The following is a 19,595-nucleotide window of genomic DNA, read 5'->3' as shown; positions in this document are numbered from 1 at the left end:
ATCACTGAAGCTACTAAATGAATCTTTTATTTCTTGTTTATGTTTATGAGGCACTCAACACAGCTTCTGTGTTCTCAGCGCTGACTAATCTAAGCGCTTCTGATTGGCAAATGCATTTCCAAGTTCAACAGAAACGTGTTTGATTGGTTGTAAGGCTTAACGCTGCACTACAAAACGCGTAAAAGCAGTATGATGCAGTGTGAGTGGAACACATAAGCGGTACACAGGTCAGCATGCATGAGGAAAATAAGAAATGCGCTGTGTAAATAAGTTGGTGGACATGGTGGACAGCTGTTATTGCACAGTTATGATTTTAGATCAACAAACTGTAATACTGTATAATATTAACATTCGAACTGAGCACAGAATTGTAAGCTATTGGATGCCGTTTTTTTAAAGCACAATGCAAAAATGTGACATTTTATTCACTGACGCTCTATAATCGGTTGCACTAAACCTGGCAGCACGTATACCTACTTGCCAGTAACCCACCACAATAAAAGCTTGCTAATTTTAGGTTTGAAAATAATGTAAATTCATATTAAAAAAAATATTATCTTATTAGTTTACTATAAAATAATAGTATTTTTACTAAAAAAAAAAAAAAAACAACTAAAAACTAAAAACATAATAGTATTACCACATTTTATTATTTTGTTTATTTTATTTTATTTTATTTTATTCCAATGATATTAATCACTATTATTATTATTATTATTATTATTATTATTATCATCATTATTATTTTATTTTATTTTTTAAGAGTTATTTAATGGGTCAAACTATATGCAGTGCGAGGACCAAACCAAAACTCCAGGTACTCTTGCGACAACCAGGCTTTTAAAAAAAAAAATACATAAAAAAAAAAAAAAAAAAAGTATATGCACTCCTGTTTATGGGAAACTTCTCTTTATTTTGGTGGCATTTTTGCCACAAGCCCTCATTAATTTTCAACCCTGCTCACCAGAATACAAATAGCTGAAATTTTTAAAAGTCCAGAAGAAAAAAAAAAACAAGATACCTCCTTCAATACCAGGCCAAAAATCCATTCTAAAGGTTTTAAGTCATCTCTTTTACTACAATACAGAAAAATGATTAATGTTTTTGTTACATAAATCACCAGCCAGACTGGGCTGTTTCTTAAGTCTACATAATCCAAATGTGACAAACAATGCAACACCTAATCACTCAAATATGAAACAACCCTGCTGAATTTAAATCAATTAAAAGCTTGAGCCATAAACTGATTTTAAAAGCAGCCTCTGCTCCTGCAGTTTAAAAAAGAAAACAATATTTGAAGCCGTAGTTCATTTTAAAGCCATAGGAATTCCACTCGCATTTCTCATTTGACTCAAGTCTTAATTAACCTGATGTACTGATTCTAGCAAACGCCATCTTGCTTTGCACCGTCTAGTCTTGCAGGTACAGTGTCCAACGTGGCTGTAAATGCGAGCGCTGGTTTGTTTCTGGATCACGTTCGGCTGTGGCCTCCATGCTTCAGTAATCTCATTAGGAGTCACTGCTTAAACCTGGCAGCTCTTAAGCTCCTTTCAAACATGTCTCTGTGCAGCACAGCTCCCATGAGCACCCAGGGGCTGCACGCATTACACCACCCACCCACCCACACTTGCCCGCCCGCTGGTCTGCAGATGGAAACATAGCAACTCCACTTGATAAAACAGTAACAAACAGCTCAGATAGGATTCCCCGACACCGCAGACGTCTGACAACATATTTGCTGCCACAGAGTCCCAAAATCAGACACATTTAGTTTTAGGTGACAACAAAAACACATTTTTAGAAAGAAGCTGAATTTTCAACCACAAATGGTCATATATGGCCATGTATGTATATTTAAAACGCACATCTGTAGTAACTGCTCCTGTTTATGGCATTTAAACGTCTGAATAAAAGATATTGCAATTCGTGGCTACCAACTTGTCAATCATCAGTACTAATACAGTACATTCAGGTCATTCCTACAAATTCAGCATAGAAGGTAACTGCCAACTAAATCATAAGGTCATTCAGTCAGAGTGTCTGCATATGGTGAAATAAGCACAGACTGAACGCAGCTGAAGACCTGGAATCAGGCCAGAAGGCTAATCTATAATTCGTTGATGTCTTCTGAAAAGGCAGCAAGTAGCACAATTCACTTTTAAAGGATGTCATTGATTTGACTAACAGCTTGGCAACAATGAAACACCTTGTCTTTTGTCAAAGCAGAAAGAGAGGCAGAGAATGAGAGAGAAAATGAGGTGGTTTTGGCTGTCTCATGCATCTTTTAATACTGTAAGTACAGGGCCAGCTACTTTTCACCTGTACACAGACACATGCTCTTGACAGAATCATTCATGCTCAGAAATGTTAACCTCAGAGACCATGAAAATCTCCTATTCATGTAACATCTTTAATATGAAACCTCAGCTATATGTAACATACATACACATTTTCTCAAGATGATAGAAACCTGATGAAGGCATCACTGTCACTTTCACTTTCGATAACGCAAATCATGCATCTTTTTTATATAAACAGCTGCTGTAAAACCGGCTGTTTTGGGTATCAATGGCAACTTACCCCTCCTTTAAACCAAACCCTTGTGTTCACAGTTTCTACTGTGGGGAGGAGGCACCTGGTTTGTATCAAGCGTTCCCTATGACCTTGTCTCTTATGGTCTAACCACTGCCCACAGAGCACGAGACACAAAGAGAGGAAGATAGCTGACTTACAAAGAAACGTGCGCTCAAAAGACTGCAAGATGTAAACGGCACTAAAACACCCTTGAAATATAAACACATTAAGCTTGGAGAGCAAAACAATATTAGGGAGTAATTCATAATAAATAAATGCATAAGCAGTGCTGCCTCTAAAGGTATATTTACATTGATAAATGCATACTTGAATAGAATTTACATTAGGAGTACACATTAAATCTTAATTTTAAATGCATGGAATTTGAACTGTGACAGAAGTACTGTTGAACTGACAGTGGCTGTGTTTGTTTTGTCAGAGTCCCAACTTACACAAAACCTTTTTTTTTTTTTTTTTTTTTTTTTTTTTTTTTTTTAAGAAGTTATCAGAGGAAACAACTGAATAGACTTTCAGGACAACACCCGTAACAGTGTAAGAGTTACACACAAACCACATGGTTCCCACAGTCTAGCCAGGGTAATCATGGGTGAATTTAAGTAAATATAAGATACAGGATATCTTTGGAAAAATAAATAAATAAATAAAAATAATTGCAATTAAAATAGAATTGTGTTTATTATATAAACACAATTCTCGGCTACAAAAACAAGTGTAAATGGAATAGACTTAAGACTACCACACCTAAAACTGTAAATAAAATAAAAAGCAAATGATTTAATAAAATGTTATTTAAAATTTTAATAGTTAAATTGTCATTCTACCGGACACAGTATTTCTGTACAAAATAATCTTATTACTACTACTACAATAATGAATAATAGCAAAGTTTGTATATATAGTATAATATTTATAATTTAAAATTATGAATTATATTCATTATATTAATGTACATTTACTCATACACAATATAAAATCCATTTTAATTTTCCCCCAAATTCAATTTTTTTTTTTCCTGTTTTAATTTTTCTAGACTCATTATTATTATTATTATTATTTTCTTTTTTGTCCCCCCAGAAATACTGTGTTGTGTATTTACATTTTTTCTGATAAACAAATAAGTTTTTTTCCTGGTAAATATTCCTTTAAAAAAAATTATGTTTTAATTAAAATTGTATTAGTAGTAGTACTACTACCATCGTTGCATTAAGTCCTATATCTCAGTCTCACAGTTTCTTCAAGATAAACCAGGGTGGTGGGTTGCTGTGAAGACCTTTAATTTTCTATTTGTATATATCTTCTTTTTCTCAATTAAATAGTAAAATGTTCATCAAGTGACTCGCAGAGAAGCGGAAGAGGCTAAAAACACCATGAGCATCAAATGCGCTTCAGTCTGTGTGTAGTAAACGAAACCGCGTGTCTGGCCCATTCATTCAAAGAGACACTCAAAACATGCAGGATTCATATTTAAATAGTATTTTTGCAGCCTAATATTTCCAGACACTAGTCCATATAACGTTTTGATTTCAGTGTACTGACCTACTTTGATTTATTCATCCAAAATTTGGCAAATTCCATGGCATTCCGCGTTATACAGTAAATTCCATTTTTATGACTGGATTCCGCAATTCCGCCCGTTTCCCGCATGGCGGAAATCATAGGGCCCTACAAATATACAAATTCCATGTGTAGAGCGAGTGAAATACAGAGCTCTACCCTAACCTGACCACAACCAGGAGGCCAGAACATGCTGCTCTTTTCAGCAAATCCCTGTATTATTCAGTACACTAGCAGTGAGCACCATATTATCATCCCTCAGACACATGGGCCTATAATAGCAGGACAGCGAGCCCTGCCCCTTAGTGTAGAGCTGCTCCCTACAGCCACAGGTTCCTATGCAGGAGTCATTAGATCAGCTGTAGGGTCATTAAACAGAGAGATTAATGTCTGCTCAACCATTGGCCCCAGGGGATTGAGCCAGACCAGGGAAGAGCCAGAGCCGTGCACTACAGGAGCCTCTTCTCTTTCTTCCTGCTTATTTTCTCTGTTGTCTCCTTCTCTCCATCTCCATCTTTCTTTATTTCTCTCTAGCTCATCTTCTTCCTCTGCTGTAATCTGTCTTCCCTCTCTCTCCCTATATGCACCTCCATCTCTTTCTCTTCTCCTCATGCCCTTGGCTTTCCTTTCTTTCTCTCTTGCTCTGGTTTGTTCTTTTTCTCTGAATTTGAGAGCAGAGCCTTACAAGGACCGGAGAGCTTCAATTACTAATTAATGACTATTTCCAAAGATGACAGGAGAGCACAGCAAGAAAGAGAGAAATGCTAAGAAAAGAGAAGCATAAAGATGGAGAGAAGAGAAGACGGGGCTCCCCCTCTTCTCTGGTTTGGGGAATTAAGTACAAAGCCAATGCATCATCAGGACAGGGCGAACAAGTCTGACCACACCATAGTTACAGCAGCACAGACACAACAAACAGCACTAGCTGAAAATGAAAGTGCATTTCAGAGACAGACTAATGGGAACAATAATCCTTAATACTGATTACAGCAAATATCACTTATGACATTTCTACCAGTTCTTACATGAACATATTTAATAAATTATGAAAGTTAACACTTCTAATTTGTCATCAAATTAAAATAAATGTAGTTAGGATTCGGTTAGTTTACTTAAGCTGCCGCTCATTAGTTTGAGGTTAGCAAGGTTTTTTTTTTTTAAAGAAATGAATACTTTTATTAATTCAACAAAGATGCAATAATTGTGCATCTATAAGTGACATAAATACATATTCTTGTAAATACTTCTTATTTGTAAATATATACATGAATGTGCTTGTATTTATATTTGCATAATAATTACACACAGTACACACACATATTAGGCAAACTCAAACTTTTATTTTGTATGCAATTAATCGTGATTAATCGTTTGCCAGCCCTAAAAATAATAAGGAATAACTGACAACAGGCTCTTGAATTATTAGGAAATAACACACATGCACCCTAGGAAAATGCAGTAGAGTTAAACTGCATTTATTTTATATAAGTATAGTTCAAGTCTATTAACATAATTACTGATATAGCGCTTGAGAATTACTGATATAAAATTGCAATTAAACTTTATTTAGAGTACTACTTGTGCACAATGCACATTTCTTAATATCAAGCATAAAATGTTTTAATGTCACAACTGATGAAGATTGTATGAACTTTAAGCTTTATCGGTATTTAATTGCAAATTAAAGTGTACCTAAAGTATACTTGCGATTGCTCCACTTTTGCACAACCAAATATACTTAAGTGTATCTTTAGTTGGACTTCAGCACTACTTCCGCACAATTAAAGTGCATTACACCTTAAAACATGTTGTGAACCAATCAGATTCAAGCATTTAAAAGCCCTGCAATATATGACCCTGCAGTATATTGGATGACAAGAGGGTGAGTAAATTAAAGATATTAAAGAATCCTTATTTTAAAAAAAAATAATAAAAAAAGAAGTTTAAACATTATCTAACCATTACCAAAACTTCTGTACTTGTGCATCCCTACTGAAAAATCCTTCTCATCGACTGCCCAAAAACCACCATGATCAGGTTTAAACCAGGTTCGTTCCTGCTAAAAGGGACAGATAATCACTGATCCATTTCACATGTCTGCAGGTCTTGACCATTAAGCAAAACACAAGCTACTTTCAAGCACAATGTAAACTGATGTTTGCAAGCATTACCGGTAAGGGCATAAAATAGATTGTTATTGACAACAGCAACTGCACATTTCAACAGAAACAACCAAAGCCCCGCATTACAGAAATAACACACAGTCTTGCAACAAAGCCCTTAACCTGTCAAACGGCACAACAAGATTAACAGGGGGAAAAATACAAATCAGACCTCACACACGCGGCGAGAAGAACAAAGAGGAGCTTTGCGCGTTATGCCGCGCGGCAAACCACCAGCAGTGTAAATCAACCCAAATCTTTCTCCTCCAATAAAACAAATGAAATAACACCAATTTCAGGTGACCTAGAAATGTCTTTTTATTACCAAACAGAATGTGTTTGTACAAGACCCATGCTGTTTTCTGGCAGGCATCTGGCACAATGTGTGATCGTCTGATCACGTTGCTCGAATGTTATGGTATCCGAAGTCTGTTTAAAACTGAGGAAGTGGCGGAAGGTCGGGGGAAATTGAGAATGACAACAACGCACCTTCTGAAGCAAAGGAACTTGTATTATTTCCTTTTGTATCTGACATCATTTCCTGTCGGAGGCAAAGCTCTCCAGCCACAGGTCAAATGTCGACGCGAACCGAGGGTTTACAAATGGCCTTCCTGGGATGATCTCACTCACAACCGCCCCTACGGTCTTCAGACACGCAGTGATGTCAGGGAAAGGCAGCAGCAGACATCATCTCCTCCAGCGTACTCAGTTCTCTCTGTGTCGATGGGATCCAACATGTTTTCAAAGAACCTTTTCTCTGAGCGGCTCAGCTCTGTGGCCCGAGGGTTCACACTACACACAGCTTGCCAATAGAAGATTCCTACTCTTAAATACGCAGCTCATGTGTCTGACAAACAGCTCCAGTCAAGCCACAAGCACACTACCAGTGTGCCTAAGAGTCATGGCCTACGTGACACCCGGACAAATACTAAATAAAGTGTGTTTATCACAACTTCTGTCATTATGTTGGTGGGAGACTCTCAGAGGCCAATCTGTAATTACTGCGACTGACGGGCTCTCTGTGTACTTGGCTTACTGCTCAGACTAACACTTGCTCACAAGGTGCAGTGTGTAATTTCTATACTACACGGCACAGTGAGTTTTATAGCGGCCCCACGCAGCAAAAACTTAAGACTGACTAAAAAAAAATAAATAAATAAATAAAAACAAAACAAAACAAAAAAAATAAAAAGGGAATAACACCAATAATAAAATTGGGTAGTGAAGAAATAATAGGGCTGGGTTTTGACACAAATTTCACAATTCGATTTCTGATCTAAAATTAAGTACTTTTTTTAATCAGGTACAGTACATGCTAAATTTTCTCAAGGAAAAAAAAACTAATGCTGTAAAATATATAATAATATATAAAATATATAATGTATAAATATAGATTTTTTTTTATAATAACTCCAACTCAAATTCATTTTTTTGAAATATAAACATTTACATGGTGGCATAATAAAAATACATAAAAACTTGTATTTATTTAAACAAATTAAACAGAAGAAGAGTAAAATTACATTTAATATGTTATATGGTGCAAATTTAACAAAATTTAGCAAAATGCTCCTCTCTAGAGTTCATTTTTCTAGCTGACTAAGTTCACGGTCATCGAATGTGTTTTTTCTGAGGTGAATGTAACGTTACGTGACATTGTTTACAAACGGTTATTGAAGTCTTTCCACGGTTGAAACACTTACTAAGCGATTACATGAGACAGGACACAGATTTTAGTAAATTGTAGTCCTTTAAACATACCTTCGGATGTTTATTCATGTTTATTTTGTGCTGAAACTGGTATTAAAGTGGAGGAGATGCGCTTTGCGCTGCCACTTCTCTTAAAACTGACAGCCACTCTACATTAAACAGTGCCAAAACTGCATTTATTGTTGAAATACTATGGTAATAAAATGTAAGAATTTGAAATCTGAAGACCTTGTTTCATATCAAAAGTAACAAAGCCTATTATAGTTTCGTAACAATGAGAATTAAAAAAAAAAAAAAAAAAAAAAAAAAGACAAATAAATAAATAAAACAAAAACTTGGCAGGAAATCCATTTCAAACATTTTTTAGATCCACTAGTGGCTCATAAAACTCTTCATCTGTGACAAATTTCTGTATACTGTCTCATGTTTGAAAGCCAAATTAATGAAAGACAACACTGTTAGTAAAGACTGCACTCTCCTTTTTCCTCAAATAATAAATAAGTAAAAAAAAAAAAAAAAACATCAGTGTGACTATGAGCCTTAATTTTGTAGCCTGAAAGCCCGTCAGCCTTCAGCATAATGGGTATCACCAGCAGCTGTCTTTGAGCTATGCGGTAAACAGGTAGCCCTCGTGAAAAAACCCAGAGGAGGAAGAGAGGGAGAACAGGGGAGAGAACGGGAAGAAAAAGAGAGGTAGAGAGAAGCTGCCAGCACAACTCGCACCACAGGGAGACTGGCAGACGGGGGAGGGAGCGAGAGAGTGTAGCAGACGAGTGTCAGAGGAGGAAAAATGAGGAAGAAATGAGCCCTACAGCAATTACCCTTACAGACAGACTACAGCTCCTTAATTTCTATGCAAAAAAGATCAGAGAGAGAGGAAAGGGAAAAAAAGAGAAGGAGGGAGGCAAAAGGGAGAGAGAGGAAAAGCAGAGGGGAGGGAGAGAAAGAGACAGAAAGGAGGAGGGAAAAAAGACCTTATTCATGTCTCGTTCTGTGGATGCCCCTGGATAGAACCGACATCAGCAAGCGCCACCGACGGGAACAGAGAGCAGGAAGGGGGAGGGGAGGCGATTGGACATTTACATAAAAATAGAGGGCCGTGGTCTACCGAGGAGATGCTCATTTACTCCAATGGCAGTTCGGTTATTCCAGATCATTCCATCACAGAGCAAGTGGAGCGCCGGGATTGGTTCTCTCCCGTGTTCCATTCAGAGTCGGGTAAAGTTGCCTCTCAAACATCAGCCAAATGGCCTCCTGTCTCATTACATCTCCCAAACAGCACTCCGTGTTTTCTTCCACTCGCTCAGTGATTAAATACGAGGCTTCAGAAGATCCGTCAACTTCTTCCTTCACTTGCTTTTCCCTTGGGACGCGAGTGATTAGTTAGCAGACAGGAATGGCACTTGCCGCAAAATTTTAAGACTTTAACAAGCTGTAGATCTGACGAGGGGGTAAACTACGAGAGGGAACAAACATGGACGAATAAACATGTGGAGACACCAATATCAAAGCTGAAACATTCCCAGACAAAGCCTTTGAGTTACATTGCTGTATTAACATCCAATCAGAAGTGGGTAAAGCTGAATGCAGGTGTAAAATGTTGTATAAAACATTAGCGGATCACATTATTGAAACCACACTTAAAGTAAGTCCAAAAAATAAAAGAATTAAGAAAAATATATCACACAACCACATTGCAGATCTGAATAGATTGATTACTTTAACACATCATGTCAAGTTCAGTTAATATACAGTCAAACCAAACATTATTCAGACACCAGATATAATAGTTTTTTACCTAGTAGGTGCAGGACACTATAGTTCATTTATGTAAGTGAGGACACCAAAATAAAGAAGATTATTCAGACATGGTCAGACCTGACCATGTTTTGCTTAAGAAGTTCATTTCCAGAACAAAAATAAAAATAGTTATTTTCTAAAAAAAAATAAATAAATAAATAAAAATCAATAAAAATAAAATTGACAATTCATATACTTTTTAACCTCAAACACTCGTCTTATCTAGCTTTGCACAAACTCTGTGTATTCCGGTTCAAGACAGTTGGGATATTGGGAACTTCAAAATCATCCTACATCACGGCAGAAGTACCGACCCAGTGTTTACAAACTGAACATGCAAAGAAGATCAAACGGCCTTTACAAAAAAGATAAAACAGCAATATAGGACGATTTTGAAGTTGGAGGAGAAAAAATTAAATGGGAGTTTTTGTACCTACCCTAACAATCTTAAACCGGAATACACAGTTCAGGCAAAGCTAGACAAGACAAGCGTTTGAGAAGTATAAATTGTCATTTAAAAAAAAAAAAAAAAAAAAAAAAAACACACAACACACAATCACTTCACTAGATAAGACCCTTCTTACTTGGCTGTGATCGTTTAGAGCCCTTTGAAGCTGCATTTAAAGTGCATTTTAGAAGTTCAATCTCAGGGGGCACCAATGAAGTTTATTATATGGAGAGAAATCTTGAAATGTTTTCCTCAAAAAACAATTTCTTTACGACTAAAGATGAACATCTTGGATGACAAGAGTGTGAGTAAATTATATGCGAATTTTGGCTCTGGAAGTAAACTTTTCCATTAAGTGTTTTTTTGTTTAATTGCTAATGCAACCTTTTTACACCACAGACCTAACAGAATTAAGCATTGCTTGGTAATTGGTCAACAGAGTATTGATGGCTGTGTAAATATTGTCATACATCCATTAAATAGCTTTCTATCAAAGTTATCTGACTTTGAAAATTATCTGAATTTGACACAGTTCCAAGTCTGAGTTTGTGTCATATTTTATTACCATTTTTTAAACTACAGCGAATAAACTGTGATTATGTAAGAAAGGTGTCTGAACAAATTTGGGTTTAACTGTAAGAACTTGACTAAAATACCAGAAAAATCATTTCAGTTTGGGAAAAAAAAAAAAAAAAAAAAAAAAAAAAGGAGAAATGGCTGCGCTGCTTAAAATTCAGCTTTGCCATCAAAAGGAATAAATTGCATTTTAAAATATATTAACATTGAAAAGCATTTTCTATGTTAATATATGTTTTATACGTTTTTATATGTTAATACATGTTTTATATGTTTTACCGTAATTTTGATTAAAATAAATTCAACTTTTGAATGGCAGTGTATGTTTTGACTATCAGCATTAAGTAACAGTGCCAAAATGTGTGACAAGTGGTCACAAGAGATGTATTTGAGATGCATGTTAACCCGAGGTGTAAACAGTTTAAACATCTGAGACAGAGTGGAAAATATGGTGTTGAAAACTTCAGCAGCTCTAGCCACTATGTCAAATGCGAATCTTCACATTTCCAAGCTTTTTTGAGTCACTCATGCTGCATTTTTGACACTAGGCTTAATTATGGCAGGACACATGAATTCCAGCCCATTCATTTAGTTCTTGAAACCTTCTGAGACACGTGTTCCTCAAGTGAAGCGTACAACAGAAGTGATAGTGCCATCTTTCATTCTCTCTCTATCCCCTTTAAAGTCTCCCTGGACCTGCTGTTCACTGATTCACACCTTCACTGCCAGGGTGCCAGTTGGGATCTAAATCAGGTGCTCCACGGTCCAGCGCGGGTGAATATATTTACGCGTGTGTGTCTTAGGAGCTTAATCTTTATTGCATCCCGTGGGCCTCCGCTGTGTTTGTACGAGGGCCAGCAGAAAGACGACTGCACGCGTGTTTGTGAGAAAGACATCAAGAAGTGCGTGTCAAGAGAGATGTCGAACGAGCAGCAGGTTCACACGTCTGTTGCAAGGAGAGAAGGTCAAGTGGCTATGACCCTGCTGATCTCAAAACAACCGCAAGCATAACATTTAGTCCTGAAACACAGGCTGTTTGACACATTATCTGATCCTGAATTAGATAAACAGAGAACCACAGATGCATACAAGACGAACAAATTAAAAGTACACAGCTTTATGCGACATTTGAAAATCTTTTTCCAACACCTTGTGAGCAAAAAGTCTTCCTTGACTTTTCGGGCTGCTCAAGGTCAGCAACCTCTTCCCAAATAAATATTTTAAAGCTGGGTTTCACTTGAACATTTAATGTTCATCCTAAAAAAAATTATTCCAGGTCTTGAAATCATTTGAAATTTTCTGGAGACCGACAAGTGAAGAAAGAAACAAGAGGTGTCAAGAGGAAGAGAGAAGCACATGTCAGACTTCTCCTCTGAGAGTCATGAGGCACAAGCGGGATGCAGCCATTATAGCAAACATCTCTGCAAACGAATGAAAAATACAGCTATATCTCTTGTGGAGAGGGATATTATAGAATGGGTGAATTGGTCATTCTTTAGCCTATAAGGCTCCATTTCTGTCCCTCCTCCAGCACACTGAACGGTAATGAGGGAGGGTCAATGGACAAAAGAAAAAAAAAAATAAATCGCCTCTTCCAATTTCTCTATATCACCCCATTTTTCTTTCCTTCTGTTTCTCACTGTAAAAGAAGGCATGAATAAAGATGGGACAGGTCCATCTTCTCGGTCCATAAAGGAAGGGGGAAAAAAAGGTGGAAAATGAAAGCTTTTCCGCAGACATCCATGATGCTTTCTGCTCGTTCATGCTTCGATGCTCTTCATTATTCCATCCTTCAAAAGGCTTAAGAAATAAAAATGAGGCAAAACTTCTTCGATATTTCCTATTCCTTTCTTTTGTCTTTTATCAAACCGAGGGATTTTCGCTCACACACGTCGGATGAGATGTGACGGCGTCACACAGACTCTACCGCTCCGTTTCATACAACGCAACACCAACCCAAAACAACAATAACCCTCAAGGTCTGGGTTAGCAGAGCGAGAACTGATCTTGAAAGAAAACACAATTATAAAAGCATTTCACACAGATCTACAGGTGATCAGATCTAACACACCTTCAGACCAGTCGGTTCAAACACAACAGAAGGCTCTTGATCTATTTTTAGCACTCTTAACAGCTCTTGTAAACATTAAAAATATTGTAGCATGTATAAACTTAATGGCACACTTTTTAGGTTTATCCGCAAGAGACAGACACCGACTGCTAAACTGGGACTGCAGAAACAATAACCGAAGATCTTCGCTTGGGCCTGCGGCACATTTTGATGACAAGTAACTAAAATGCACACGCAAAGCGTGTGTGGGTGTGAGAGAGGAAGGAGGAGGAAGAAATTCAGAGAGACCACAGTCGATAGAGAAAGAGAGATAAAGTGGGCGAAAAGGAAAAAAGAAACTGAAAAACGCAAAACAAAAGGACTTTTCGTTAGAGTCAGTGAAACAGTGAGCTGCCTACCTAGACAGCATGAAAAGGTACTTGATAGCTTATCGCCACATCTTTTTTTATGCACCAGTACTTGCCATCTAGGTAGGCAGCTCGCTAGGTTTGGCTCAAAAGCTTACCTGTCAGTTCGTGGTGGATGAGCTCAGAGAAGTTGGGATCGTCGCCCCACCAGAAGAGCCAGAGTTCCCGGCGTCCCTGCCTCTGACTCCGCCTCCACACGCTCAGCACATCCGCCTTCAGACAACGGCTGAAGCTGCAGAGGATCGGGTCCTCCTCGGTGACCGGGAACAGGATGGGCGCCGAGGTCGGACCTTGCCACACGTACCTCTTCCATTTTATCCCGGTCAAATCAGCCTGCAAAGAAAGAGAGATCGCATTAGCTTCTGTCAGTAAGGCCGCTCACCACCTGCGAAAAGACACACATATTCGGCAGGCAACTAAAAGTCTTAGTGCTGATCTATTATCTGGTTTTAAGACCGAAGATAAACGGCATTGATGTGATGGAACAGACGCTAGACCAGCAGCACTCGAGCTATGAAATACTTAATGGACCCCAGCCCAGGAGTTAATCCTGTCTTAATGATCTGCTGTAAGATCAGCCATACTCAGACTGATACAGATAGATCAGAAAAACAATGAGTGAAGCATAGAATCAAAAGAAATGGCTTAACATAAAATAAAAGTGTTTTTGAAGAGATAAAAATAAGAACATTATGAGCGCAAATTAACAAGATGAAGTGATGTTATGCACATCCTTAATTGACTGGGCAGGACAGGTCATGCAGACCTCAGCTTTTATAAACTGGACGGCTGCATTTATAAAGAGATCAGGGCAAAAACAACCATTATTCGTTATAATCTCTAAACCCTGATCACTGGCAAGCTAAAAAACTGTGTTTTTCTCATGTGCACTGCCAGTTAAAACCAGAGATGGAAAAAGACTAGCTGTTTACAGTAATGTTCACAATAATGCTCATTTGTTGCAAAGTGAAACTTGTTGCAGCTGTTGGAAAATATTTCCATCTGACTTAGGACTGTAGATCAAACACCTGCAAAATATGCAAAGAGAACATCTGCAGAGGATGCACAGAAAAAAAATACAGCAGCAAAAGCTGTTACACACTTGTTAGTGAAACTAAAAATGGGACAAAACTAGCGGTCGAAGTTTAGACCGTTGACAGCTGACGAGGGGGGGAGGAAGAAAAGTTTGAATGTCCTTAAAGGCATGAAGAAGAAATCGGCAGAAATGTAAAAGTAAAGCAAACAACCTTTTCCAGCACAACACTGCTTTCCAAAAAGACTTTTTTAAAATAGAATTCAATATGTTCTAAAATTAGAAACAACCACAATATGCAAAAAAAAAATCAACGGAAAGAGTGCATGTTTTAAGGGCAGGAGTCATGTTCGGCTTGAAGAATCTGGCTCCTTTGACTTTCCACTTAAACTTGAGTGGTTTGTTGGGTCACAGCCTTCCACATAACTTCCTCCTTTGTCACAACATCTCTCCTTCCTCTCTCTCTCCCTTTCTCACAAAAGTTTTATAAGAACTCTTCAGAGAGCTGCCAGGAACGACGGCAGATGCCTCTCGTGAGAATCAAAGCAAACAGCTGAGCTACAGGTGAAGTGACACCAACAACCTCCTTGAGACGCACTCCACCTCAAGTCCCGAAACTATCGGACGTTTTCTCTGTTGCTCTCGCTCCCGAGAGATGCTTATCAATAGCGTCTGTCTCACGTTGCTTCAGCCACTCAAAAAAGTCAATCAGCGCTCGAAGACCAATAGCCCCTGGAGACCATCCAACGACAGGAAAATAGCTTCACATGCACTCAAGATAAAAAGTGTGACTGTTTCAATCCATTCAACTGAAAGATTTCATCTTCAAAAGACTTTCACAAGCATAACGACCTCACTAACTTAACTAGACTAACAAAACGTGAAATGTCAATCTCAGGAAGCCACATTTTATCTGCAACTTATTGCATGAAAATGTGCATCAGACAACATCTGGCAAGCATTTTCTAGCGCTAGATGTAAATGAATAAAGTGAATAAAGTGAATAAAGTGAATAAAGTGAATAAACAAACATTTAATAAAATCTCGCTGGCTAAAAAGATGTTGGCGGATGCTTATTAAAGTTCCTCGCTCAATTTCAAAATCATATTTACTCCACCTGCTTGGCTAATATTATGCACTAAAACTTAGATGAGCATGTGTTATGAGGCAGCAAATGTGTGTGCTGAGGTGAGACAGAGTTTCCCATGAGTCGAGCCTTACAGTGGTGTGCTAAAATTACACCAAGCAAAACAAAACGGGGTCAAACACTTTAAAGGCTTACATGTACAGAGAAATATGCAGATGGTCTGTTCTGCATGATCATAAAGCGCAGCTTCCATTATTTGAACATAACACACCTCATGAAAAACAAAAGTAATTGACATTGGGGGAAAAAATGTGAGGAGGAAGAAAGTTGGCACACCTGTAACTAAATAACAAAAAAAGCACCTCTTCCGAGACTGAAAGCGCAAACGAGTTTCTGGAAAACTGCAACTATTCATATTCAAATCATCAAGCAATACATTCAAACAAAGTGTGCAAACAAGCTCTCAGTGGAGCCATCCATCTTCAGACAATATCAGAGATTGTGCTGTGGCAGTAATAAAACAGAGCAGGCATTAAACTGGATAAGCTGAAGTTATATAATTCACCACAAGGCCTTGACACTGTTCATGAAAGTGCGTCTGTGTACTTGTTTTGTTGTACCGGCGAAGGACACGGTTCTGGAAATGTCAAATATAGCAAAACCTGCATACACGGAAAAATAACGTCTGCTTTCGAATCTAAAAAAGCAGGGCTGCTCCATAGCAATTATAATTAGCTTCATCTAAGAACAATAGAAGTCAATGGGACGCCAGAGTGTGTGTGTGTGTTAGGGAGCAGAAAAGTGCTGTAAACAACCCTGCAGGCTCCAGGAATGCCCCATCTATTTCGAACTCCATGTCTCTTATTGCAGACATGAGGTAAACCCCAAACCCAGCACTGGTTATTTTAAGCCAAACAACTGATGCGTGGCTCACACGATTAATGCAAACGCATCAAATCTGCCAAAGCTATCAGGTAAAACGGTGACTCAATAAGTGTAAGATTTCAAACATCCTTTTTGAGTGTTGATACTGTTTTATGTCAACTTAATCCAGCTTTAATGGATGTTGGAATACAATCATGCTTTTAATGCAAGGTTTTGCAGTTTAATTGAGCTTTTTCTAGAGTTTGGCTCAAGGTCATGACACTGCTAAATGTTTATTGTTGTAAAGAAGAACTTAATGCAAATATCTAGTTGCTTAGTGTACAAAATTAAGGTATCATAGCTACTGACAAATATAATTAAAGGATGATGTCAATGACAAAGACATCTGAATTATGAAACTACACGTCATTTTAATAAGGTGAAGTTAAGATGGAAACAGTTAAGCATGGGATGCAACTTTTCGATAGTATTTTATTAAAAAGACGTTGCGTTCACGATTTTATATTATTGTTGCATAGAGAAAAAAAAAGTATTATTGATCAATAATACAAGTTTGCCAATAAAGCAAGAAGTTGAAAACACAGGCCAGGAAAAAAAAGATTTAAATAGGAATGTTTGTTTTATAAAAATGTGTAAAGAAACTCACACAGAGGCACAAAATGCACTTTTTCTGGGAACGACCCAAAATAAGCCCGAAGAAGCGTGTAAACATTTATGTAAACACCCCAAACATAAGAACGTGGAGTTTGAACCGAAGCCTAAACGTTTTGTTTTACACAACTCCTAAAACAATACGTTCAAAAAAACATTAGCAGAGTAATTTATACTTGCACAAAGTGCTGCTAAAATGAAACTTTAACTTTCATTCTGCCGACGCTCTTCGTTGCGTGCAATTTATAAACACATAAAATCAAAACACGCAGTCAGTTTGCGTTAAGCCATCTGGTGCAAAACACTACAAACGTGTAATCTCTTTAGAAAAGCCTACAAACAAGCAAATAAACAAGCAGCGTGTGTTTGAATCACACACATACACTGGGCCCTGATCCTGCTCGCTCTCTCTCTCTCCACTGGGGCTGATGTTAGCATGCTAGGCGGCTAAAAATGGCTGCTTTTTCCTTTTAGTTTTTAAATCTCTTACCAGATAGAATAGATTGGAATGGCAGTCCTCCAAGCTGGCCCCGTTCGGTACGAAACAAGAACTCATCCTTTCACTGCGCGCTCGAACATCCCATCATCGGGCTTTCCATGGAAAAAGAAAAAGAACGTTTCTCCGAATTCGAGTCGAATGTGAACGGAATTATTTTTAAACAATCGGTGGGGGAATGGAATTCAACAGCCCCATTCGATCGCTCGCGCCTCCCGCGTTCAGCCCGAATTAGAATTTAAAAAAAGCACGGCCTCAACCGTCGACGAGGCTGCGAGGGAATAGATTACATGTAAAAATAGAGGAGGAATGTGTTATTAAAATAGAAAAAAGGAGAGCAAAAAGAGGCAACTCTCCCCCCTCCCCCTTGGCTTAAAAACGGTTTTAGCTTAAAAACGACTCTCTTATACCTCCATCCCCAGCGAAAGCGGCTTAAAAACGAAAAACATTCCGCGGTGAAAGCGTCGAAAGGTGACGAGAAACTACATGAAATGGCTCATTTTCATTTAAAAGCGTATACTCGGTCTGTGTTCCTGCTGGTTTCCATTTGAATTCATGGATTCCTTTCTCTAATGGCGGCCACAGGGAGAACTCTGCCTCCCGGAGCCCATTGGCTGCTCGGCGGTCATGAGGGGCGTAACAACACTGCAAGCGACGGCCGCTGCCGCTAGGGGCGCCGCCGAGCAAATACAATTACGGTTGACAGACTTTAACCCTGCGCCACCTAGTGCTCATATAACCTCTTCAATACAGAAGTATTCCCAGGCTATGTGTGTTGAGCACTTGTTTACTCATTGGATACACAGCCCAGTGACTACAAATATTTAATAAATAAATAAACAAATATAACATATTTATAATCAATCGTTCGCTGGTCATTGGGGCTCTGGGATATACAACGATTTATATACACCACCAGTCAAAAGTTTTTAATGTTTTTTAAAGAAGTTTCATCTGCTCACCAAACCCATATTTATATGCTTCAAAGTACAGCAAGAACAGTAAAATGCTGAAATATTTTTACCATTTAAAATAGCTGTTTTCTATTTGAATATATTTTAAAATCTAATTTATTCCTGTGATTTCAAAGCATCGTTACTCCAGTCACATACTCCTTCAGAAATGCTTTTAATTTTCTGATTTGCAGCTCAAAAACATTTATTATTATTATTATTATGTTGAAAATAGATTTTTTTCTTTTTTTCAGGTTTCTTTGATGAATAGACAGTTCAGAAAAAACATCATTTAACTGAAATATAAATCTTTTATAACATTATAAATGCCTTTATCATCACTTTTGGTCAATTTAAAGTGTCCTTGCTAAATAAAAGTATTAATTTCTATCATTTCTATTTAAAAAAATGACTCCTTGATTTTGAAAGGTATAGTGTATAATGTTACAAAAGCTTTTTATTTTCGTTTAATGCTCGTCTTTAGATCCTTCTATTCATTAAACAATCCTGAAAAAATGTTCTCAGCTGTTTTAAATATTGATAATAATAAAAAATTAACAAAAATGTTTCTTGAACAGCAAATCAGCACATTAGAATGATTTCTGAAGGTTCGTGTGACACTGAAGATTGGAGTAATGATGCTGAAAATTTAGCTTTGATCACAAGAACAAATTACATTTTAAAATCTATTCAAATAGAATGCAGTTATTTTAAATAGTAAACATATTTCACAATATTACTGCTTTTGCTGTACTTTGGATCAAATAAATGCAGGCTTGGTGAGCAGAAGAGACTGCTTACTGTTCAAAAACTTTTGACTGGTAGTGTATGTAGTAAATATGTTCATGTGTAAACACAATATATGTTGCATTTTTATGCGGTTCCATGACATTTTTTCAAGAAAATATAATACACACTGGAGTGTTAGGCGTAGTTAGACACGCAGCTGGCTGAATGAGATTACTTTCACTCAAGAGTTTAAGTGAGATGTATTCCCATGCACGTAATAATCAGATGCCAGCTTCATTCGCTTCTTTTCTAATGGCAGCAGGGGTTTGTCTGGCTGAAGTGCATTTAGAAAATGAAAACTTCATTGATGAGCGCACAACCTATTAGCCACATTGGTGCTTCACAATAAATTACCTCAGGTCTATAGATTTGTGCAAA

At 37.6% G+C, this 19,595-nt stretch overlaps 1 protein-coding gene across 1 annotated transcript in view; it reads right to left on the bottom strand.

The window, feature by feature from the left end:
• Positions 1–18,071, bottom strand: part of med13a (mediator complex subunit 13a) — a 69,623-nt gene extending 51,552 nt beyond the window's left edge. The window contains 2 exon segments of the mRNA XM_051120673.1: positions 13,422–13,656; positions 17,470–18,071. Of these exon segments, the coding sequence (XP_050976630.1) occupies positions 13,422–13,656; positions 17,470–17,535 (301 nt within the window). The 5' untranslated portion in view covers positions 17,536–18,071.
• Between the last annotated feature and the right edge of the window lie 1,524 nt (positions 18,072–19,595).

Source organism: Labeo rohita, chromosome 10, assembly GCF_022985175.1.
Source record: "Labeo rohita strain BAU-BD-2019 chromosome 10, IGBB_LRoh.1.0, whole genome shotgun sequence".
NCBI classification, from domain to species: domain Eukaryota; kingdom Metazoa; phylum Chordata; class Actinopteri; order Cypriniformes; family Cyprinidae; genus Labeo; species Labeo rohita.
Note: the sequence above shows the minus strand (reverse complement) of the source record. Positions and strands in the feature narration are given on the sequence as shown.